Here is a 25,455-nt window from a genome sequence, read left to right as displayed (position 1 = left end):
ATCAATCAGGGATGACTGAGTGTGGGTTTTACACAAGGATCCCTTGCAGGGAGTCTGAGCTAGCAATGGTTGGGCTCAATGTGCTGTACATGAGCTGAAAGACACAGTTAGTGATAGTGAGGTCACTGCACAACCAGGCAGGCCAAGGATGGGTGAAGTGGGGGAAGGACAGGAAGCCGGAGGCTGTGGTGAGCCTCTGAAATCTGCTGGCAGATTCCATGGGTCCTGGAGCTTTCACTTAGTTGTTGGTCTGCCATCAATCTGTGGGGACTAAGTTGCATGGGGCGGGGAAGGCAGGGCCACCAGAAAAGGAGAGGAGGCTGCACCTCTCCTAAATGAGAACTTGTGTGCACACAGCTTCTCAAGCACCCAGCAACTACATCCCAGCAAATGGTCCTCACTCAACGCCAATTCTAGAAACCAACTGGCACCTTAATAACAAAGTAGACCCCAGGACGCTCCATTGGTGGATCCAACTTTTTGGAGCCGATGCTACCTTTGCTATGCCAAGTCTGCAGCTGGACAGCCGCTGGCGTTTGCCTCACTGAACATTTAGGGATGATGTCTAATGAGGGGGCAGGCTCACTTTGCTGTCCCCACGGGTGGGGTGGGGGTGCCGACTGAAGCTGCTGTTTCAGCAGAGTGCCAGGCTGCCAGCCTCTTCTGAGCTTCCTTTTTCAGTGGACTTAAATGAGACTTGACTTTGTTATAGGCCATGCAGCTCCATGTTTTGGATTTTATGGTAGGAGCTTTCAACAGTTAGCCCAAAGCGCCCTGGCTGAACAGCAAGAACACCAGCCAACCCTAAACAAAGCCAAGGAAAGGCGGCTGTGTTTACATGGAAGTGCTCAGCCTTGCTATAATAGCATCTGCTTTCACCAGGCATCGGTGAGGCATGGAAATCTATTATCCAGTTAATTTTGCCCCTAGATAAAGGCTAGCTTCAGTGTCTCCTCTTTCACAGTCCCATGCTTTGCTACTCATCTCAACTGTGAGAAGCTGGCTGGGCTTTCCCCCGAGCTAGTGCCACATTGGTGCCTTCACTGGGTCACCTGTGCCAGTGGCTGCTGCTGCCTCAGTTCTGCCTGCCCAGGCTGGGTGTTTTAGACTGACTCCCATGGCCACCACGTTAGAGCAAGTGCAGCAGATAGATCCCTGCTCTGGAATGACTTCCCCCTCTAAACATCCCAATGAGGGCAGTAGCCCCCCAACCAAGCTTCCAAACCTTTCTAAATAAACCATCCTGCTTCATGCACGTGTCTCTGTGGCCCCGGTGACAGCAAGCTATTAGTCCCAGCCCCCAGCCAGCCCTTACTTTCTTTGGGTCATGAATTGCACATGATTTTGTCCTCTTACTGTGACAATCAGTAGATGCTGGCAGGATTCCTAGAGAGCATATCTCAATCTCTTTTTACAGAAAACAGAATGGGATGGGATTTGCTTTCGGCCGCACAGTTAGTTAAGGAATAAGGACACTGGACCCAGGTGTCCCAACTCCCAGCCAGAGCCCTCACACGTCCTGCCTTTGGTGGGGAGGTGGGAAAAGAGATAGTACCCTGATGTCTTTTAGAAATAAATTACTTTCTCTCTATACATAAACGCCTGTGGAGTCCCATTTCATAATCCAGCAGACAAAGCCACCAATGTGATCCCCATGACCTTATAAACATTCATTAAAATGCATTTCAAAGCACGTGATGCCTCCCCACCCCATAAATAATGAGGAAACAAAGGCAACCCTTCTCACAGAGGCAAGTTCATCTCCGAAGCCAACATCATTTCTGGTTCTTTCTGAACAATGACATATGGCAACACTTCCCTTTCTCCATTTTTAGTCCAGAATGACAAAAAGGGCAAAGATTTCTTAGAAAAGGTATAGACTATAAGAATATAGTCCAGGCTCATAAAATTGGCATGGGGAGAATAAAGAGTCTATTATGTCTATTTCTCTTTGCAAAGAAGTATGGCAGGCTATGAGAATGCTTAATTTTGGACACTCTAGCTGAGGTTTAACATGGACACCAATAACAGGCCAGCAAAATGGATGAACAGTTCCTTTTGGGCAAGAGGCTAGGAGGTCAAAGGTAGCCAGGAAAGATCGACTCAGGGAGCCTCATTTTCCCTCCGAGGGCACTGGGCATTTAGGTCCTGGGCAAAATTGTCAACAAGGTGAGAATTGCCTGTGGCTTTTTAGTCTGCTCTGTCCCTCACCAGTGCAGCTCAGGCTCATTTGCTTGCCGGTTCTCCTAGTGTCTCTCTTCCAAGTACATCCTCGCTCCATCAACAGCTTTATTCAATGTTATTACACTGTCTCCTGTGAGCTTCCAAGCACCTGATGCTGGCCAACTAGATTAGATTTCAAGCCCTCTGAGGACAAGGATGGTCCCCAGTGGCTTATCTCAGAAGGAAATAATGAAGACACCAGGGGGCATGATGGGGGTGGCCCCAGAACAGATAAGACAATGAGGCCTCATGGCTGGGTTTGCAGGGGGAGGGGGACAAGGAGGGGGAGAATGTGAATGCACTGGATATACACATGAGCTCAGGTGAATATCCACGTGTACAGTATAAATGCCTGTATTTGGGAGCATGTGTCATTTGCATGTTTGTTTTTCATCAGAATGTCCCAACAAACTGTAACTGACCCTTCTGTAGAATGAACATGATTTTCAGCATTTCCAAAATTGCAAGATGTGAGGCTCTGGAAAATCCCAGGGTAGTTGGGAATGGCAGGGAACCCTGAATGCTGATTGGCTTCAAGAGGAGTCTGTTATGTCTCAGGAACCAATCTCTGCCAATGGGTGGTTTGGAGCAAGAATCTTGACCTACAAATAGGAGATCTACTGGTGCCTGGACTCGCCCTGAGCCAGCAGAGCCTGCGCTTAGCACTTGATGCAAGCAGAAGCAGGCTGGGGTGGAATGCCCTGGAATAGGCATCCAAAGACTGGCATTTAATGAAGTTGTAGCTCCTTCACTTGTGTGACTGTGGGCAAGTCACTCCCCTCCCTGAGCCTCAATTTCTCCTTCTGTAAAATGAGCACTTGGCCTACCGTGTGTGCCTCACAGCATCATGGAGAGGCTCCCCCATGCATGAGGGTGCACTTGGGGAGCAGTAATCACTACTGATGTCATTCACCAGGCTTGAGGTCTCCAGGCTGCCTCCCTGCATTGGGCCTTGGTTGCTCTCTGACAAATGACACATGCACTAGGATTTGGGGTGGGGTGGGATAGAGGGAGGCAGCCTAGTCCTGACAGCACCGACCTTTAAACTCCCACCTCCTGCTGCTCTGAGTCCTGCAACACAGTTGTCAGCACTCAGCCACCCCAAGCTGAGGGTCTGTGGCTTCAGCAAGCTCCTACCAGAGCTATCTGAGCAGCAGCTGCAAATGGTATGAAGAGCCCTGACAAATGCAGAGATGAGCAGACCTGGGTGGGCAGTTTTCTAGAACTGCTTTCTCCTTTTCTGTAGCATACACACACCAGTTAGAAGAATTGATAGTTCTAAGAATGACTCAAGCCTACAGATGTACACGGGTTTAATGAACTCAGAATTCATACTGTACCATCCCCTGAGAAGAATGGAAGTATCCCATCATCACTGAACAAGCATGTCCTGAAGGCTAGCCTTGCACTCCTAGGCTGTTGGAACTTCCGGGCCCTTTGAGGCAGGCTGTACCCACCAGCTCATATTAAGGCTTGTGGGCCTCTTTTCCCAGGAAGAAACCCTGACCCAGTCTCCACCAAACACATTCCCATGTACCATTATTACTGGGAGAAGAGAAACATCTGGATGGACTTGGTGAGGCTCACCTATAGATGAAGCAGGTGCTGCCTGGGGGCTGGAAGAGGGCCTGAAGGTGAAAGGTGGGGGCACTATCCCAGTCCATGTGACTTTGTCTCCGCAGGACCCAGGTTAACAAGCTTAATCTATGTCTCACCTGAGTTAGGCTGACAAGCCTTAAATTACACAGGAAAGGGGAGAAGTGGCAGCAGCCAATGTGGGAGGGCAGACCAGGACACACAACTCCCCGGCAAAACCAGATGGCACAGATGACTACTGTGGCACTAAGCACTTTGTGTGCATTCACATAGTTATCTTTATAACTCTATGAGACAGGCATTCCCATTATCATCCCCATCTCAGAAATGGAGAGCAGAGATGCCTGGAGTTCAGGTTTATCATGGAGTTCTCCCCAGATTGGAGGGATCTGGAACTTGAGTAGTGAGTGGCTAGAGAGAACAAGGAGCAAAGATTAAAGAGCCTGCCTGCCTGCATTCCTCCTCTCCTTCCTTCTTTTCTTTTTCCTTTTATTTTGGTAAGGGAGACCTGATCTCTAGGTAGACCTCAAGAGCAGCTAATGATTTGGGAATACTTACCAAGTGACAGGCACCGTGCCAAATGCACTTTATGCTTTACCTTACTCATGTGACAGTGACTCAACGAAGTCCTTACTACGATGATCACCCCACCCCCACTGTGTGGACAAGGATGCCAAGTTGAAGGGAGGGGAAGTCACTTGCTTAAGGGCACATAGCTGGCCAGTAAGTCGTGGAGCCAGGGAGTGGACTTGGGTCTGTCAGTCTCCAGAGATCCACCTTCAAACAGAACTGGGGCTTAGAGGAAATGGGCCAAGGTGGAACTCAGAGGATGGGGAAACGGTTGACTCTGTGTGTGTGTGTGTGTGTGTGTGTGTGTGTGTGTGTGTGTGTGTGTGTATGAGAGACAGAGAGGGAGAGAGAGAACCAGATTCCTCCAAAAGCAGTGGAAATAACAAGAGCAACCAAATACAGAGCTTCTCTTCAAGCCCTTTAACTACATCAATTCTTTTCATCTTCATCATAACCGTATGAGGTTAGAAATCTGGATGCTGAGATGAAAAGGCCTTTGGCCCAGGGCCTTCTGGGGAGCACACAGTGGCAGACTGCCTGGAAGGCACAGCCAGGAGACAGCTCTGCTGGACCCATGCAGGCCCTCTCCTTTCCTGGCATGATAAAGAATTGACCCCATTTGAATTGCAGTGGCAGGCTCAGGGACCAAGGTGACAGTCCACTCCACTGCCAGGGCACCAACTAGCGTAGTTTAAATGGGGCACATAGAAAACCAGTTGCTGTGGGAAAATTTGAGATCTGTTTTCTTGGCAAATTTCAAACATACAATACAGCATTACTAACTCTAGTCACCATGCTGTACATTAGCTCCCCAGCACCACTCATCCCACAACCAAAAGCTTGTGCCCCTTGACCAACATCTCCCAATGTCCCCTTGAAACCCTTGGCAGCCACCCTCCTACTCTCTGTTTCTGAGTTCAAAAAAAGTGAGTTCTATGAGTTCGGACAAAAAACAAGTAACCAGGTGAGGTGACAGATATGTTGACCAATTTGATTTTGGTAATTGTTTCCCGATATATATGTATGTGAAACTGTCAACATTGTATTTATACAATTTTTATACAATATTTATACAATTTTATTTGTCAATTATACCTCAATAAAGCTGGAAAGAAGAAAGAAAAAGAACAGAAGAACAGCTGCTGGTTGATCAGAGCCTTTTTTCCTGTACCCAGGTGGAGATCTCTGCTTTGGGGACTGAAGCTTATACAATTTGGGGGCCTCTTTATGAGGGAATATAATGGCAACAGGGTTTAGGATACACAGAAATTTCCTTGCTTGAGAAACCCAACTGCTGTGTAGGTGGGAAAAGACTCCAGAGATGCCTGATTAGTCCAGTGCATTCTAGAGGGGTGTGCTGTCTATGGCCTCTTCCTTCCAGGACACACCAAAGACAGATCCTCCCATCATTGGCCACAGGGGCTTTTAAAACAATTTCTGTCCAGAAAATGCCTTGCCAGCTGGGCAGAGGGGTCACATGCTTGCCAAATAAGCCCATTTCAGCCACTGAGTGCCAACTTTTGGTCTGCATAGGTATAATCCCAGTTAGTAGACTTAGAGCTGGGCTGGTGAGCTCTGATGCCCTAGAAGCTGAAGATACATAGGATAGGGAGCATCAGGTCAGTCCAGAGATTCTCCCCATGGCCTAGGTCTTCTCTTTTTTTGAGGTAAAATTGACATAGCATGAAATGAAAGTTTTTAAGTGTACAATTAAGTGGCATTTAGGACACTCACAATGTTGTGCAACTATCACTTCTATCTAGTTTCAGAACTTTTTTTATCACCCCAAATGAAAACCCCTTAATCATTAAGCAATCACTCCCCACTCCTTCCTCCCTCAGCCCTTGGAAACCACTCATCTACCTTCTGTCTCTGTGGATTTGCCTGTTCTGGATATTTCATGTAAATGGGATTGTTTAATATGTGACCTTTCGTATATGGCTTCTTTTCCCAGTGTAGTATTTTCTAGGTTGATCCATACTGTGGTATGCATTCGTACTATGTGTCACATTGTGTCTATCCATTCATCCTTTGATGGACATTTGGGTTGTTTCTGTCTTTTGGCTGCTGTGAATAATGCTGCTATGAACATTTGTGTATACTTTTTTTGTTGAACACCTGTTTTTGGTTCTTCTGGGTGTATACTAAGGAGTGGAATTGCTGGTTCATATGGTCATTGTATGTTTAACTTTCCGAGGAACCACCATACTGTTTCCCACAACCAAGGTCCTCTTGGAAACTTCCATCATTGGAGCTATAATTGAAGGGCACCAGGGAGAGATGAGACTCCAAGCTGATCTCCAGGCTGGCAAAGAGAAACCTCTGTGGCTTCTTTAGAGAAGCACCTTTCTGCTCCTGCTGCCTGTCTGCACCACAATGTACTACCACAGGCTCTGCCAGGACCAGAGGCAGATGTAGGCAATGCTTTTCTTGTCTCCAGGCCAAATGAAGGCACCCAGAGGCTGCCATCCATGCTATTAGAGAGCACTAACACCTAGCAGAGGTTGAGGGCCAAGGGAAAAAGCATGAATACACGTGGTGAACAGAGATTTGGCTTCCTCACCTTCTCAAGGCCAAGTGTCCTTTCTGATCTAAAATTGCCACATGGGAAAGATTTGGCAAAGCCTTAGTATCCTATTGGCAGGTTATTGCCATTTGAGTTAGGACATTATATTCCCTTCCTGGCTGGGAATGAGCCATCTAGCATGGACTGCATTGACCTTGGGCAAGAAACTTTTCTGAAGGCCTTGTCTTCCACAAGCCTGTTCTGCTGCACCCATCCCTCCATCTCCTAGCACCTCCAGCCCAGTTCTACATCTGGAACCCCCAAAAGATGAGTTCATCAATATACTCCCTATCTATTCAACCAAGCGGGAGACCCCTGTAGAGCCACCTCTGGGAATAACATGGCCAGAAGCAGCAAGAGATGCATCTGCACACAGACTGGGCAGAGTCTGCTTGTGCACAGGGTATGTGCCTGGGAAGCTGGCTCTGCATTTTTATGCACATACAAATACAGGAGATGGCCCCTAGTAGCAAAGCCTTTTCAGGGATGTGCGGGGATTTATGATGTTCACGAAAATGACATAAGCACTCTAACAGTAGGCTGAAGGGAACGATATAGACTCTCAGGATGTTGGACTTTTCTAGGTCTCAGGCCTAAGTCTTGATGTTACCAACCACAGGCCTTTGTAGGATCCCAGCCCCTGTCAGTGGACAACATACTTTCTCATTTACTTCCCTTTGATTCTAACAGCAACCCTAGGAGGTAGGTGAGGCTTTGCTTAGGATCCCTGTTTTATGCATGGGTAAACTGAGGCACAGAAGGGCCAGGTGACTTACTAAAGTCATACAGTTAGTCAGTGGCAGAGCAGAGCCCGGAACTCAGGGCTCCAGAGTGCAGACCAGGGAGCAGAGCCCCAAGAACCTCAGGCATGTACGGTGGTGGATGTGTGGACACCTCAGCCATGAGCCAGCCTTCCCTGAATCAAGCCAGAGGTTGTTCTATGGCAGAAGGGAAAGGCAAGTCATTTCAGCTCTGCATACCTAGACTGCTATTTAGTCTCACTGGTGGCAGTTTCAATTTGCCTGTAGGGCTTATTGTACTTGCCCCAAGGCTTTCCAAACCACGTATCTCAGGGTAGTGACAGATAGCAGAGACCTCAGAGAAAAAAGCTCCTATTACAACTTTTACTATGTACATTAGCATAGCTTGACTGCCGGTCCTCCCAGGCCCGCCCCTTTTCCTGCAAATCCCTTAACATGCCCTCAAGTGTCAGGGTACACTGCTGGGTATCTGGACTGCCAGATACTCCTTGCACATTAACGACTTTGCAGGAAAATGGGTAATCTGACCACACAAAGAAACTTCTGGAGACCAAATTCCAATAGCAAAACTTAGCAGGGTGGGGTGGTGAGAGGGCTGGAGGTAGGCCTTGAATTCTCACAGTCTGTCTAAACCTTGTCTCTAACTGGTGGTCACCTCGGGCAAGTCATTTTTCCTTCTGATCCTGTTTTCTTACCTACAAAACAGGGAGAGTGAGGCCTAGTTCACAAATTTGTTACCAGGATTACATGAGCTTAGAAATGTAAAGTTAGCACAGTGCCTGGCATGGTGTGGATACAAACAAATATTATCTCTCTTTCCACTCTTGAAAATGCAAACACATTCTTGGTGGTCCTAAAATAGCCTTTAACATGGTTTACTCAGCAGCATTTGCCATTCAAGGCAGATCTGCCTTTAGTCATTGGCTGTGCTCCTGAACAGCTGTGTGCAAGGCTAACTTTTGTAAACCAAATCATAATAAAATACAGCAGGAATTTGTCATTGAAAGGAAATCCTCAGAATATTCTTTTATGAAGTGAAAGATCCCTGATCCAAACCTGTCTTTTTTTGAAAGTGTGCATTTGCGAGTATTGCCGTTTCTTATAATGAATCCTAATTCAATTTTGGCCACAAACACACGCGATGTTTCACAGCCGCAAAGCACACAGCATTAGGAGTAGGTTATATATTGAAAATGATAATTTAAAAACAGGTATTTATTTCACTATGTATGAGCAGTGTCTGTGATTGCATCATGGAAAGTGTCACATACCCACATGCATGTGCATGAGAGAGAGAGCAAGTGGTGGTGGGGTGGTGGTGGTAGAGGTGATGATGATAGTAACAATGGTAACGGTTGAGACGGTGATGGTGGTGACGGTGGAGGTAATAGAGGTGGTGACAATGACAGTGGTGGTGGCAATGGTGATGGTGGTGATGGTGTTGATGGGGGTGGTGGCGGTGCTGGAGAGCGTGGGGGTGTTCCCACAGCATATTTCCTTCTCGTTATACTGCTCTGTAAGAAGCTGCACTGACAGCCAGAGGAAGAAGGCTTATGCTGAATGCGTTATTAACAGAAATCTCAAAACAGTCTGTCCCCATGCAGTCATTCATAATTATCTTTTTCTTACCTAGAAAATTGAAGCTGAATTACTGGGCAAAACACAGGAGATTTTTGTTTGTTAACATGCTGCCAATAAGGTAATTTTATGTCAGATTTAACTACAGGAAAGGGCAAGGCATTTCTATGTTCCTTAGATGTCATGTGGATTAAAAAAACAAAAGGATGAACAGCAGTGAGCTACTGTACACTTAGCTGTTTGAAGCCATACATTCAGAAAGCAGATGTTGAGTGTCGGTGTTTGGGGACTGGCTTCCTGAAGGTATTCTATATAGGCCAAGTTCATTGTTCTAAACCCTAAAGGCTTGATTTGAGGGAGGAAAAGAGGCACAAAAATGTTTAGCTTTTCTGACAGCGTCACACAGGCAGCCGTAACACTAGACAACTTTAGCACCTGAAGCTGATTCTAGAAAAAGAGACAGCTAGAGAGAGTGGCAATGGGCTCCCCCCACTACCGAGATGAAGGATTCCAAGAGCACGGGTGGGGTTGCGTGGGGGGCCCAGAACAGACACCCCCACCAGAATGAGCACACATCAGGGAGAGAAGTGGTGAACCAGAGAGAAGGAGCTTGAATTCTAGTGGGACAAACAACAAGCGAACAGTAAGAATAAGATCAGAGTGCAAACAGTATTTGTCAAAAGATTAAAAAAAAACAAAAAAAAACAGGTGACATGACAGACAGAGTAGCTGGTGGCTCCTCTGAGGAGGAGACATTTAAGTGAAGGTCTGAATGCAGGAAGGAGCAGGCCAGGAAAAGGACTGGGTGCTGCAAACTCCACACAGGAGGGTAGCAAGCAGGAAGGCCCTGGGGGGAGGCTCTGGGCCTGTTTCAGGGCCGGGCAGGCAGCCAGCGTGCCTAGTGCACAGTGAGCCGGGGAAGGAGCCATGAGCTGCCTGAGGGCCTTGCAGGTTATGGGAAGGGGCTCGATTGTATGTTGTTTGTAGTGGGAAGCCATGAGTAAGGGGTTAAGCAGAGGAAGGATTGGCTCCATCTGATCGGAAAAGCTCTTTCTGGGAAGAGAAATGAATGTTATACGAGGAAAAGAGACAGGTGTAGAGGCAAGAACTCTCAAGAAATAGTAAATATCAGGCTTTTCAGGCTGTATGGTTTCTGTTGCAACTCTGTATAGTAGACAACATGCTAACGACAGGGCATAGCTGTGTGCTAATAAAACCTTATTTACAAAAGCAGCCTGCGGGCTGGATTTAGCTCACAGGCTATAGTTTCCCAACCCCTGACCTGGAGTGTGAATCGAGCATCTTCTCGGTGGGAAATAAGTTCTTTCTAAATTGCCCTCTTCACACTACAGGGGCCAGATATGCCCCTTCTCGCAGGGGAGTAGGCAGGTAGCCTTCTTGGAGCAGAAAAGCCTAAAGATCTATACCATGGTGCAAGTTAGGTGACCCTTTCTGAACTGTGTGAGTTATGTGGTGGTCCCAAATGCTATGCTCTCCCTGCACTAATGATGCTTCTTACTGCGCAGCGTTGGCGGGTGCCAGGCAGAGGAGGGAAATAGCATCTCCTGCAGGCTTGCCTTACAGCCTTGTAGGCTGTTGAGCAATTTTCATTGTCTAGTGGATTAAAACACACCCTCCTCCCTTGGGCCCTTGGCATCTCTATGATAATTCCCCTCACCTCCTACCCCTTCTCCCCCAATCTCAGGCATTCTGGCCACCCTTGAGGCTGCCATGTTCGGCCTATGCGTTGCCCACTTCCACCACACAACTCTCTGAAGGCCAGGGTGGTTTCCTGCTCATCTCTCTACCCGCAAAGCGTCTCGCCTTGTGCCAGGGCTCAGCTGGCATCTGCAGATTTGAATTTACCATCGAAGAAGATAGTACTCTACAAATGATCCTATTCCCTTCCGATTTCCAGTGTGAGGCCTAGAGCTGATCACTTTTCAAAAACTGTGATGAATTCACTAATTGGCCCAATGACTTGGGGCATGTCCCTTCCCGTCTGTATGCCCCTGGCCTTCTCTTGTGTCCCACAAAGGAGGTAGCCTGGACAATTTCTAAGGGAACTTCTGGCCAAGATGAATAGTAGCCATTGCTCATTGAGCACTTCCTGTGTGCCAGGCCCTGAGCCCCAGCTGCAGGGTCACAGGAGCAGCAGCTCTCGGGGTCGGGGAGGGAGTGAGCGCTGGGTAGAGCTTGGGAGGGTGATGAAATTTGCAGCACTGGAGGGAAGTGGACAAAGGTGAGTCTCTGCAAGGGGAGGTGGGAATGAGGGGGGCAAGAGGGAGGGAGGCAGTGACAGCAGAGCTATGCCTGGGCCTTGGGTCTGGGGCCCCAGTGGTGAAATCCACAGACCTGTGGCTCATGCTTGCCTTTCTAACTTTGGAATTTGGGGATTGGGGATCTCGGAAGTAGGGAGGAGAAGGAAAAGGCAAGAAGGAAGGGGAGGGGAAGGAGAGGAAAAAGTGGAGGGGGGAGGGTTTGGACAAATTATTCTATATCAACTGCAGAGATCAAAATCTGTAGCCCAAACCTGAGAAGCACATGCTCCCCTCTCCCCTACAAGTCTGGAATGTGGTACCCCAGAGGCAGCTTATAACCCAAATATCTATGTGTAAAATGGGAAACATTGAGTCCTCCAGCTGGGGACGTTCAGTGAAAGCAAGAGACCTCAGCCTGCACAGGCCAGCCCAGAGTTTGGGGCACCCCAGGGTCACACCCCCAGGGCATGGCCCCCGAGTTTGCACACTCCCTACAAGGGAGTGGAGCCCGATCCTCAGCTCTGCCCTGGAGTCTAGCAGCGTCCCCTCTCTTCCCTGGGATAGTTCCACCTCTAGATACCTGTTACCTTGGGACTAATGTCAAGGAAACTGAGGGAAGGGGCTAGGCAGGAATGTAGACAAGGCCAGAGAGGCCCCTCGAAGTTCAGAAATAGGCTCCCAGATGCCTGCACAAGCCAGTGGCAAAGTGGAGCTCCTCTCCCATCCTCCCCTTCAAACAGACTGTGATTTGCAGGTCACTGGTTTGCTGAGCAAGGCTACCCAGGCAGGACCCAGATGCCAAGTCCAGTGGTGTCCTGCAAGCTGAGCAGTGCTCAGCCCTTGTGCAAGGGATCTGTGTGAAGGCAAGTCGGGTGTCTGGAACAGGAAAGGGCCCTTACTGCAGGAGAAGGAGAAGGGAGCAAAGGGAGCGGACAGCTGCGTGCTCCGCAGGGAGGATCCCCAAAATAGAAAGGCGCATACGCGCTGCAGCCCTTGACCCAGAATGCTCATAGCGACACCATAAATCTAGCTCTCCTCGGTGCAGTGGGGCTGCTGATGAGACTGTGGGATCCCCGGGGGTCAGGACACACATTTCCCATCACCCTTCTGATGGCAAAAAACTCGGAGCCAATTCCGACCTCCAATCATTAAAAAAAAAGTGCTCACAGCAGTCACGCCCTGCGTGGTTTAGAACGTGTGCACATCCCTGCCTTGTTCATCATCATCATCCCAGAAACCCTGATGTAGGCAGAGAGCGGAGTTATTAACCCTACTTCACTAATGTGAAAACTGAGGCTCAGAGGCTCATGTGAGATCTCAGGAAGTGGCAGGGACAGCTGCCTCCCTGATGAGTTGGCCCCTGGGACCACCTGGGCTTAGAAATGGGACCCCTGCACAGGGGCTCCCCTCTCTTGGGGCCGGCCAGCTTTGCACCTGCGACATGCCCACAGCCTGCATGAAGCAGGGGATGCTGTCAAAGACTCAAACCCCTGAACCTGGGCTTCCTCTCGAGGCTTCTAAGAGTGCTGTCTGGACAACTCACTCCAGTTCCGGCTGGCTGTCCCCACCTCCCCACGGGGCTGTTAAGTAGCCTGTCTTTCTGCCAGGCTGGGCAGCAGATGATGTCGGTCAGAAGGCTCCAGGGAGCCACCAGGACAAAGTAAAGATGCTTTCACTCTACTTGTATATGGGCTGTCTGTCACTGGAACGAAAGCTCCAGGACATCTGGGACTCTTTTGTCCACTGCTCTAGCCTGAGCACCAGAAGGCCCCACAGATATCTGAGCTCCTAATCTGGAAATGGGAAGCAGCAAAGGAGGAGGAACCTTGGAGGCAGGCACTTGAGTTTGAGAGTCGAATTCACAGCCTCCTGCCTGTGTGATACTGGGAAAATCCCCATGCTCTCTGAGCCTCAGTCTCCACTTTGGGGAAGTGAAAATATCAATCTTGTGTCATAGGAGCAAATGACATAATGCACACAAAGTACCTTGCACAAGAAAGCCACTCAACCACTTTCCTCCTGGTTCCACCAAGAACTACAGAGTAGGATGGATTTGTTCCCAGTGGAGGAAGTCTGGGCATAATTTGCTCCTAGACTGTGTCTAGCACAGGGCTAGGCACACAGAAGGGACTCTGGAAGTGTGGCAGGAGGCCAGAGATAGACAGGTCCTTAGAAACCACACCCATGCTTTCTGACCTCAAGGGGAAAGGGACTTTCTCAAGGTCTCACAAGGTGCTAGCTCCAGACCTGGAATCAAGTCTGAGGTCTCCTTGTTGAGTCCAGCACTCTCTTTGCTAGGAAAAGCATGTGCCTCCAAGGCTGATGGGCACAAATCTTGAACCTGATCATACACCAGGGCAGGAGGTGACTAGAGCTCCTGTTCCTGGCTATTTGTAAGGTCACCAGTCTAATGGAGAGGGATGATAGAATGGAGCCAGTATTTTTGTAGCCAGCCAAATCCTCTACATACCCCATTACGCTGGGGCTCCTTCCTCAGCTGCACTTGGATTTAGAAGTGAGAAGGAGATGTGCTGAGGGGTTGGTTTTGATCACACTGTGTGTGGAAAGCACACTGCTCTTGGGGCCAACCAAATGACAACCCTTGGTGTAGCTCCCCACCTTCTGGATAGCCATCCTTCTGAAAGTCACTATATTTCTCAGACTTTATTATCTTTATCCATAAAGGACAATGATAATAATACCTCTCCCCCCAGCCACAGAGTGGCTGGGAAACCCAGAAGTAATACTGGGCAGGGCAAGTCACTATAACCTATAGAGTGAGTCATTTATTAACATTGATGGCTGAACACAGAAGATATGCAAAGAGTACAGTGCCCCCTTCCTTCTCCAATGGTACATTTCATGACCGTAACATCCCGATTTTGTCTAGGAGCTGCCTTATGAATGGAACGAGTGGCTGCTCAGAGCTGCGGGAATCTTTGCCACTTGCAGTGAGGTGTAGACTGAGACAGAGAGACAGGTGACATGCACACTGAATCCCAACTCCACGCAGGCTCCATAGCACTCCCAATTCGGAGTGCTAATGCCTTTGAGATCCTCACACTAGCAACCAATTGACCTACTGATTTGGGGGAAGAGTCGAGATCTTCACTTCAAAGGGAAGGACCAAAAGTTCTGCTTCCTGTTAAAACTCCATACAGAGACTGGATACCTTATTAACCTTGGATAGATGTCCAAATGTTCAAAAAGGTAAGACTCTTCTTTTCCCCAGATCACAAGAGTCATTAAGCAATCATGTTACTGAATGAATGAACAAATGTTGAAAAGGTACTTGGATCGCTGAGATTTCTTATGATGAATTCATGACATGAATTCAGCATCTTGTGGTTTCCAATGTGCTTTAGATCTAAGAAGCAGCAAAGTATGGTGCTGATGACACTGGGCTCTGAGATCTGCCACTTCTTAGGTCTGTGACTTTGGTCAAGTTGCTTAACCTCTCTGAGCCTCAGTTTCCTACAGGTTATAATAACCTCTTCTCAGGGTTATCATGAGGGTTACAGGAGAGTCCCCCAAATGCTTAGCAAAGGGCCCAGCACCTAGTCAATGCCCAATTAAAGGTGGTTATTCTTACTCTTGGTTCATTTGAACTTTGTCCTCAGGGACAGCAAAAGATGGACAAAACCCCATGGCTAGATAGCAGTAGATGCAAGACTAGAACCCAGGTGCCCTGAGCCTTAGTCTTAGGCTAAGAACAACTGTCACACCAGATGCACATTTTTCCTGTAAGGAGGAACTCAATTATTTACATGTAAATCTCAGGGTTGTTTAAAAAGAACTTTCCTCTGGGACTGATATAATTATATTTCAAGACTGATTTGAGACATGTTTTTTTTTTTTTTCTCTGTTAGCGTGTTTTTCAGTAAAGGACAAGAGAACCAGTTAAGCTGAATGCTTGAAGCAGATCTCTTGTTAGGAATGCTTTCAGGATGAGGAGAGTGGTGGAAAAATGTGCTTCCAGATGTGCCCGTTTTCCTGGGATTAATGTTCAGGGTGTCACCCCGGGATGTTGTGAAGGGTCAAAGGGAGAGCAAACAATGAAAACATCTGAGATCCAGCTAAGGCCACATCCTGGAAATGCAAGCCTAGCTCTTGCAAAGGACCTCCTTCTGCCACTCGCGTTCTAGGCCAGACCCTGCAATAATTTGTGTGGACTGCAGGTTTCCTGGTGGACTCCCGGGCCATTGTGCTTTTAATCTGTCAGCCTCTGTCCCTCAACCCACAAGCACCCAAATGCCGAGATCCTTAGCGTGTGCAACAGGGTTCGATGTTAGCACTGGATACCTTCTGGAGGCTACAGGGATTGACTGGCCATGAAAATTCAGCTGTTCTCAGACCAAGAGCTGCCCTGGCTGCTCCCCAATGGTAATAGCAGCAACTGGCAGGCCCAGCCAAAGGAGTGGCATCTCTCAGTGTTACCCCCTTTGGAGACCATATGTGTTTTCCAAGAATACAAATGTGGTTTCGACTGTGAAGAAGACTCATCTGAGGGAGTTGCTTTTGGAGCCTGAGGCACATTTTTTGGATCCTCTCAACTGGGGAGAATCCTTGGTCTTCTAGGACAGCTTGGAGTTCCAGAAATAGGCCAGTCAGAGCCAAAGGCAAGGTGTGCCACAGAGGAGGCAGAAAGGGTGATTTTTATCTAGTCCAAGATGTGACTCTAACGCAATAAATGTGAGTTTTGGCAATGCTTACAAAGGGCTCTAAAGCCACTTGCACATAGAAGTCAATCCCTGAATGGTGTAAGCAGTGACAACTTCTGCACAGTAAGAGCATGGATGGCTACTCCAAGGACCTAGTCTAAGGACAATCTTCTCTGGAATACAGCACTGAGCTCTGTAGTGATCAAAATCGAAGCAATTACTTACTAGTCACAGTTTTTAAAAGAGTGTAGGTGGAGGGGGTGAGCAGAAGGGGAAGATGACCCCTGCAACTACAACCCACCCACCCTTTTCTTCTAATATTTGGCCCAAGTAAATGGAAACAAGTGGGAAACAAGGGGAAATTTAAAGTCATAGTGAAACAGATCATGGCCTCTGAGTGCATTACCAGGAAGTTTTCCATTACTGACTCAGTTGCTGACCATAAAAAAGAAAGAAAGAAAAAGGGTAATTAGGATGAAGGTTAGAGATGTCCTTCTAGAAGATGCTTGACTAAGGGCTGGCAATTTGGAGGACAGGCTGCTGGCCAAGTAGTACTTCCATCTCTGCCATCCCACTTGACTGCCATCTCGGTGACAGCTGGGATGTCAGTAAATCAAGTTTTGTAAACATCCACACAATCAACTCAATATCACATTCTCAATACATTGTTGGTGGTTGACAAGGAGGAAAAAAAGAAGCAACATTTGAATCACCTTCTCCCACACCTGTGCACATATCAGAATCTCAAAATAAACAGAAAGCTGACTTGCTGAAAGTGGCTTGCCCTGGGAATTAGAGAAGACAGGCCCTCTAGTTATGTGAAATGGCATTACCTCAGAGCCCAGGGATCCCAGTTCTATGAACAGGAAGGAAGCAGACCCATGGCTCTATAAGAGCAATTTCCTCGCTGCTCTATTAATTTCAGAGATTAAGCAAGCCACTCCTCTGTGGGCCTAATACCCTGAGATAACAGCCATTGTGTTTGCTGCAACTCCTGCTAACTGAGCTAATCTTGGTAGACTGGCAGTGTTGCAGGCTTTTATTGTCAAATTCAACCAGCCAATGGCTCTCATGGCCCCTTCTATCATCATTCTGGCCCCTAGAACTACCAATGTAATCCCTAACGCTGAGTTTCAGACACTTGGATGATGTCTGGGTTCCCAGGGAGGAAAGTAGAAGTGTGTCAAATGAGTTTTGAAAAGGACACTAGGGCCAGATAGTTAACTGGGAATTTCTGTGTTTTACTCACTGGCTTCTTTTTCTCAGTCATACTAGAAAGCTCATGCAATATATGCAGTGCTTGCTGTTCTGACTGGTTTCTATTAGGAGAAAAAGTAGGATCTTTTCCCCGCTCATCTTTCCTCTTTTTTCTCCTTGAAGGGGTGCAGTGCAGAGATCATGGGACTGGGAGTTCAGGTGGAGCCTTGGACTGTATTTCCAACTTTCCAGAAACCCACAAGGGATGGAGGCAGCTCATCTCCCAGATCTTTTCTAGATCAGATTTGAGCTCCTTATATTTGGGGTGGGTTCCCTGCCACCAAACTTGCACAGAGAATTTCAATAACACATCTTATGTTCACGTTTAAGATTAGAAACATTAAACACCCCCCTCCCCCCATAGCCCATTATCTGACCGATTCCTGGAGCTTTCTGGGCTCCTGACGATTTCCCACCATGGTGAAATGGGGAAGCATGCTCTTGATTACAAGCCGACTTTTCCAGTCATCCATTGTTTGACCTGCAATTTTATTCTTGACTCTCCAAGGCGCTTCCCAAACGACCTAGACACAGGGCTTAGGGAGACAAAAAGTACACTGTCTTTCAGATATGAAGATGAGACCATTGACCCCGTGAATCACAGACTTTCACTTTGAGGACAGGTTTGTGTGGAGTCAGCCACATTCTTTTCCTGTCTCTCTCCCCACCCCACCACCCGCATTGAGCACCCCCACCCCCAAGGATGAGGGCCACTTCTGTGAGCTAGTTGGCTGGGATGAAATGGCAGTAGTTGCCCAGGGGGCAGAACAAAGTTCTGGGCTTACAGGCAGGGAATGTGGGTCCCAGGACTGGCTTTGCTTTTGTGTCATATGTAGTGGGACCCAGGAAAAGGCTCTTCTGATTTTTGAGATGCAGTTTCCTTATATGAGAAACATGGTGGTTGAATCACGTGATGACTTAGGGCCCTTTCAGCTCTAGTAGAGTAAGCCTTATGGTCTGTAGAAGGAGCAGCCACCAATTCTGGTCCGGTTAGGACCCAGCCAAGTGAGCTGACCAACAGCTCAAAGCCTGACAGACACTAGAAGGAAACAGTGGATGTTTAAAGGGGCTCATGAAACCCTGGTGCACTGGTTTAAAGAAAACTAACTGAGCAGGATATGACCACGTTTACTCCAATGTATGCTGTCCATGACGGATCATCAGACATATGCAAACCCAGAGAAAGCCGTCATTTCTTTTTGTTTTTCATGAGCAGACCTGAAATAAGAGCTCTGTTAAGGCATTCATATATAAGGGCAGCTCTACTTCCCATAAACCTCCTTGGCAATATACCATCAGGCTCTAAAAGCGCAATGTCCAAACTTCTACCTCTGGAAAGATTGAGAAGTACTTTTTCTCATTCTCCTACTGAGTACAACTAAAACCTCTGGACGTTATATGTAAAACAAACATAAGAAGATACCAAAAGGCGGAAATAAAAAGGTAGACTGGCTAGGGACCTTGGGACCTGAGGAATGATGTAGTGTTGGGTTCCCTGGATTTTCTTTTTGCCTTATATATGCCAGACTTGGAGCTGAAGAAGCCCATAACCCAGAATGCCAATGGGCACTGACAAAAATGCCCCAACAAAAGCCTGCACTTTCTAGGGGTAGCCTATCAAGACAGAAAACCTTTAGATAATAACTGTGTTCTAATCCAGCTAAACACCACGGAAAAATTGCAGTCCCATTCCGTACCATCAGCAAAGGGCAAGTGGGGGGGCCTAGACTTCACCCTCACTTGGAAGTAGTGAGGTGCTGTTCCCCATCTCTACTAGGGTGGTATCACTAGAGGCCTGTGGGGAGCTGAAACTTTCAACCCTGCCCAACAGTGATGCGTCTAACCTCCCTAACATGAATGAAGGCTAAATGGGTAACCTGGACTTCTATACTCATCTGACAGAAATAATATGGTGTCCCCCTCCCATGCCAGAGCAGTGTCAGAGGAAGTCAGTTAAAACAGAAGATTTAAATATGATCCATTCTTTTAGCACAATACCCCAAATATCCAAGTTTTACTACAAAAGCATTTATCATACCAAGAACCAAGAAGAGCTGAAACTGATGAAAAATATTATCAAGAGATACCAATAGCAAGATGACACAGATGTTAGAATTATCTGACAAGAATTTTAAAATGCTTCAACCAACAATTATAACCATGCTTGAAACAAGGGAAAAAACAGAGAAAGTCTCAGCAAAGAAATAGAATTCTCAGCAAAGAAACAGAAAATATAAAGAAGAACCAAATAGAAATTTATAACTGCAAAATACAATAACTGACATAAACTCAATGGAAGGAATCAAGAGGATAATAGAAAGAACAGAGGAAAATTAAGATAGAACAACAGAAATTACCCAATGAGAACAAAAAGAAAATAGACTGGAAAAAAATGAAAAAAGATTCAGGGACATATGGGATTATTAACAAAAGATGTAACTTTCATGTCATTGGAATTCCAAGAGAGGAAAGGGAGAATGGGACTGAAAAAAGTATCCAAAGAAATAATGGCTGCAAAATCCCCAAATTTGGCAAAAGACATAAATCTGTAAATTAAAAAAGTTGAATGAACCCCAAACAGTATATAAGTCCAAAGAAATCCATTCCAAGACTCATCATAGCCAAAATTCTAAAATGTGAAGACAAAGTCTTGAATGCAGTGAGAAGGAAATGACACCATACCTATAGAGGAAAAAAAAATTTGAATGACAATGGACTTTTGATCAGAAACCATGGAAGCCAGAAGGAAGTGGCACAATATTTTTCAAGTACTGTAAAAAAAGTTCTGTCAACCCAGAATTCTATGCTCAGTGAAAATATGCTACAGATAGATACAGAAGGGGGATCAAGACATTCTCAGATGAAGGAAAACTAAGAGAATTTGTCAACAACAGACTTCCACTAAGAGAATCTCTAAAAGAAATTCTCTAAGCAGAAAGGAAATGATAAAAGAAAAAATCTTGGACATCAGAAAGGCAGAAAGAACAATGGAGAGAGAAAAAATATGGATAAATATAATAGACGTTCCTTCTCTTCTTGAGTTTTCTAAATTAGGTTTCATGGTTGAGGCACCAATTGTAACATTATCCGATGTGGTTCTAAATGTATGTGGAAGAAATATTTAACATCATTACATTATAAATGAGGATGGAGGTAAAGGGATGAAAAGAAGTAAGATTTCTACACTTCACTGAAACTGGCAAAATGTCAACACCAATAGACCATTATAAGTTATATGTGTGTATATACATATGTAATACCTAGAGCAACCACTAAAAATGCTTTATAAAAATACAGATTTAAAAACTCTATACATGAATCAAATAGAATTCTAATAATTGTTCAACTAACCCACGGGAAGTCAGAAAAAAGAAAAGAGAAAAACAAAAACCAGAGAATAAACAGAAAACAAAAATAAATGGGCAGAACTAAACACTAACTTATGTTGATAACTACATTAAATGAAAATGGTTTAAATATACCAAATAAAAGACAGAGATAAAAAAATAGAAGTGGCTCTAGTAATAAAGTAGACTTCAGAGCAAATAAAATTACCAGGGACGGCTAGAGACATTACATAATGATAAAAGGGTCAACCAACCAAGAAGACATAGTAACCCTAAATATGTATGTTCTAAACAACAGAGCTTCAAAACATAGGAAGCAAATGTTATTATGACTGAAAGGAGAAATAGAAAAATCCACATTTATAGTTGAAGACTTCAACAGCCTCTCTCAACAACTGATACAACAACTAGACAGAAAATCAGCAAGTTTTGAACTAAACAAAAGGTTTCAATAAGACCTAACTGACATTATAGAATGTTCCACTGAAAAACAATAAATTTACATTTTTTCAAGCATCAAAAGAATATATGCCAAGATAGACATATTCTGGACCACAAAATGCCACAAAAAATGTAAAATAATGAAAATAATTCATGATACTTTCTCTGACTATAATGGAATCAAATTAGGAAACAGTTACAGAAAGACAACATGAAAATCTCCAAATACTTAGAAATTAAACAGCACACTTTAAATAAATTCATGGGTCAAAGTGGGGGGGGCTCCTAAGAGAAATAAAAACTACATTGAAGTGAATGAAAATGAAAATGCAGTATATCAAAATTTGTGGAACATTGGTAAAGCTGAGCTGAGAGGAAAATTTATAGAACTAAATGCTTACATTAGAAATGAGGGAAAGTAAAATCAACAATCTAAGTTCTCACTTAAAGAACCTAGAAAACTAAGAGCAAAATAAACTCAAAGCAAGCAGAAGGATGAAAATAATAAAGAATCAAAATCAATAACATTAAACAGAAAAACAATAAAGAAACTCAATGGGAAAAAAATCTAGTTCTTTGACAAAATTAATAAAATTAACAAGTCTCTAGCAAGATTGACAAGGAAATAAAGAGAAGATACAAATTAGTAATATCCCGATTGAAAAAGGGGATATTACCACAGACCCTGCAGACATGAAAAGGATAAGGGAATACTATGAACAACTCTACACATATAAATTTGGAAACTTAGATGAAATTGACCAATCATTCTGAAAGTAGAAACTACCGAAATTTATCCAATATGAAATTATCTGAATAGACTTATAATTATGAAACAAATCAAATTCATAATTTAAAAAATCTCCTAAAAGAAAAACTGTAGCCTCAGATGGTCTAATTAGAGAATTATGCAAATTGTTTAAAGAATTAGCACAAATTCTATATAAATGCTTCTGTAAAGGAAAAGAGGAGGGAACATTTCCCAACTTGTTGTTTTACCTTGACAGCAAAGACAAGCACTATACAAAAATAGAAAACAATAGACCAATATCTTTTATGAATACAGACACAAAAAATCCTTAAGAAAATTGTAGCACTTTATGAAAAGAATTATATACCATGATCAAGTTGGGTTTATTCTAGGGATGCAAGGCTGGCTTAATTTTCAAAAGTCAATCCATGTGATCCACCATATTAAAAAGAAAAGAATAAAAATTATATGATCACCTCAAAACAATACTGAAAAAAGAAACAAAGTTGGAGGACTCACTTCCTGATTTCCAAATTTACTGTGAAGCTACAGTACTATGAAGCTACAGTAATCAAAACAATGTAGTACTGATATGAGAATAGACAGATAGATCAATGGAACAGACTTGAGAAATCAGAAATAAACCCATAAATCTATGGCCAATTTATTTCCAACAAGGTTGTCAAGATCACTCAATGAGGGAAAGAATATTCTCTTCAAAAAATAGTCCTGTGACAACTGGATATCCACATGCAAGAAAACGAAGTGGGTCCCTACCTCACATCATATACAAAACTCAGCTCAAAATGGGTCAGCAACCTAAACATAGGGATTAAAACTATAAAACTCTTGGAAGAAAACATAAAGGTAAATCTTCATGATCTTGGATTTGGCAATGGATCCTTAGCTATGACACCAAAAACATGAGCAGCAAAAAAAAAAAAAAAAAAAGTAGATAAATTAGACTTCATCAAATTAAAAGCTTTTGCCCATCAAAGGACATTATCAAGAAAGTGAAAAGATAACCTACAGAATGGGAGAAAATATTTCCAAATCCTGTCGATAAAAACCTAGTATCCAGAATATACAAGTAAATCTTATAAGGCAATGATAAAAAGACAAACAACACAATAAAAAAGTGGGCAAAGGACTTGAATAGACATATCCCCAAAGAAGATATATAAATGGTCAATAAGCATAAGGATGTTCAACATTATTAGTCGTTTGAAGAATGCCAATCAAAATCATGACACACCACTTCCCATCCACTAGGATGTCCATCATAAAAAAAATGAAAATAACAAGCGTTAGCAAGGAGGTGGAAAAATTGGAACCCTCATCCATTGCTGACGGGAATGTAAAATGTTGTAGTCGCTGTGGAAAACAGTTTGATGATTTCTCAAAAAATTAAACATAGAATTACTATTTGACCTCACAGTTCCACTCCTAGGTATATACCCAAAAGAACTGAAAATAGGTGCTCAAACAAATACCTCTACACAAACGTTCATAGCAGTGCTATTCACAACAATCAAAAGTGGAAACAACCCAAATGTCCATCAATGAATGGATAAATTAATAAACAAAATTCCATACAGTGGAATATTATTCACCATCCAAAGGAATGAAGTACTGATAACACACTGAAACATGATGAACCTTGAAAACATTATGCTAAGTGAAGGAAGCCAGTCACAAAAGGTCACATACTGTATGATTCCATTTATATAAAATGTCTGGAATAGGTAAATACATAGAGACAGAAAGTAGATTGGTGGTTGCCAGGGCATGACAGGAGGGAGAGAATGAGGACTAGTTGCTTATGTATGAGTTTTTATTTGGGGGTGATGCAAACGTTTAGAAACTAGACAGAGGTGATGGTTGCATAATATTATGAATGTACTAAATGCTACTGAATTGTTATATGAATTTCACCTTTGTAAAAAAATGACAACACTAAATGGTGGTGAGGATGTAGAGAAACTGGATCACTCTTACATTGCTGGTGGGGATGTAAATGGTACAGCCAGTCTGGAAATTGGTTTGGCAGTTTCTTATAAAACTAAACATAGAACTCCCATATGACCCAGAAATTGCACTTCTGGCACAGGTTGGCAGTTCCTTAAAAAACTAAACATGCAACTACTATATGACCCAGCAATTACACTCATGGGCATTTATCCCAGAGGAATGAAGACTTGTATTTATACAAAAACTGGCACATAAGTGTTTATAGTAGGCTTTATTCATAATAGCCCAAAACTGAAAACAACCTAGAAATGCTTTAGTGAGTGAATGGCTAAACAAACTGTGGTACGTGTATGCCATGGAATACTACTCAGCAATACAAAGAAAGGTACTGTTGATATGCACAATGACCTAGTTAATCTGCAGAGAGTTATGCTGAATGAAAAAGACAATCCCAAAAGCTTACATATTATATGATTCCATTTATATAATATTCTTGAAATGACAAAGCTATAGAAATGATTAACTGATTAGTGGCTACCAGGGATTCAGGAGGTATCTGGTATGGGAGGGAAGTAGATGTGTCCATAAATGGGCAACATGAGGAATACATGTGGCGATGGAAATATTCTGCATCTGGACTGTATCAATGTCAACATCCCAGTTGTGATATTGTATTATCATTTTGCATGATGTTATCATTAGGGGAATCTAGCTTAAGGCTACATGGCATCTATCTGTATTACCTCTTACAAATGGATATGAATCTACAATCATCTCAAAAAAATTTATTTTTATTTTTTTCAGAGAAATTATTTGTTTTATTTTTTTAATTTCAGCATATTATGGGGGTACAAATGTTTAGGTTACATATATTGCCTTTGCCCCACCCAAGTCAGAGCTTCAAGTGGGTCCATCCCCCAGATGGTGCACACTGCACCCATTAGGTGTGAATATACCCATCCCCTCCTCCCTGCTCCCATCTGCCTGACACCCAATGAATGTTACTACTATATGTGCACTTAAGTGTTGGTCAGTTAAGTCAGTTAATACCAATTTGATGGTGAGGACATACGGTGTTTGTTTTTCTATTCTTGTGATACTTCACTTGGTAGAATGGGCTCCAGCTCTAGCCAGGATAAAAGAAGAGGAGCTGGATCACCATCATTTTTTGTGGTTGAGTAGAACTCCATGGTAATAATTTAAATCACATGGTCATATCATTTAATGCAGAAAAAACACTTGACAAAATTCAACAACCATTCATGGGAAAAACTTTCAGAAAACCAGGAGCAGAGAGGAATTTCCTCAACTTCGTAAAGAATATCTATAATAAACCCCCAGCTAACATCTTACTTAATAGTGAAAGTGACTGCTTTCCTTCTAAGACTGGCAGCAAGGCAAGGATGTCTGCTTTCACCACTATTCAACATAATACTGGAAGCTCTAGTCCATTAAGGCAAGGAAATGAAATA

The 25,455-nt window shown here is 44.3% G+C and overlaps 1 protein-coding gene across 4 annotated transcripts in view; it reads right to left on the bottom strand.

The window, feature by feature from the left end:
• MAMLD1 (mastermind like domain containing 1) overlaps nt 1–25,455 on the bottom strand; it is a 129,433-nt gene that overhangs the window by 42,278 nt on the left and 61,700 nt on the right. For all 4 annotated transcript variants that reach the window (XM_045538399.1, XM_045538400.1, XM_045538401.1 and 1 more), the window contains one exon: nt 17,851–18,009. In XM_045538399.1, the coding sequence (XP_045394355.1) occupies nt 17,851–17,946 (96 nt within the window). In that variant the 5' untranslated portion in view covers nt 17,947–18,009. The remainder of the gene's footprint in view (nt 1–17,850; nt 18,010–25,455) is intronic.

The sequence above is a fragment of the Lemur catta genome, chromosome X (assembly GCF_020740605.2).
Source record: "Lemur catta isolate mLemCat1 chromosome X, mLemCat1.pri, whole genome shotgun sequence".
Taxonomy (NCBI): Eukaryota; Metazoa; Chordata; class Mammalia; order Primates; family Lemuridae; genus Lemur; species Lemur catta.
Note: the sequence above shows the minus strand (reverse complement) of the source record. Positions and strands in the feature narration are given on the sequence as shown.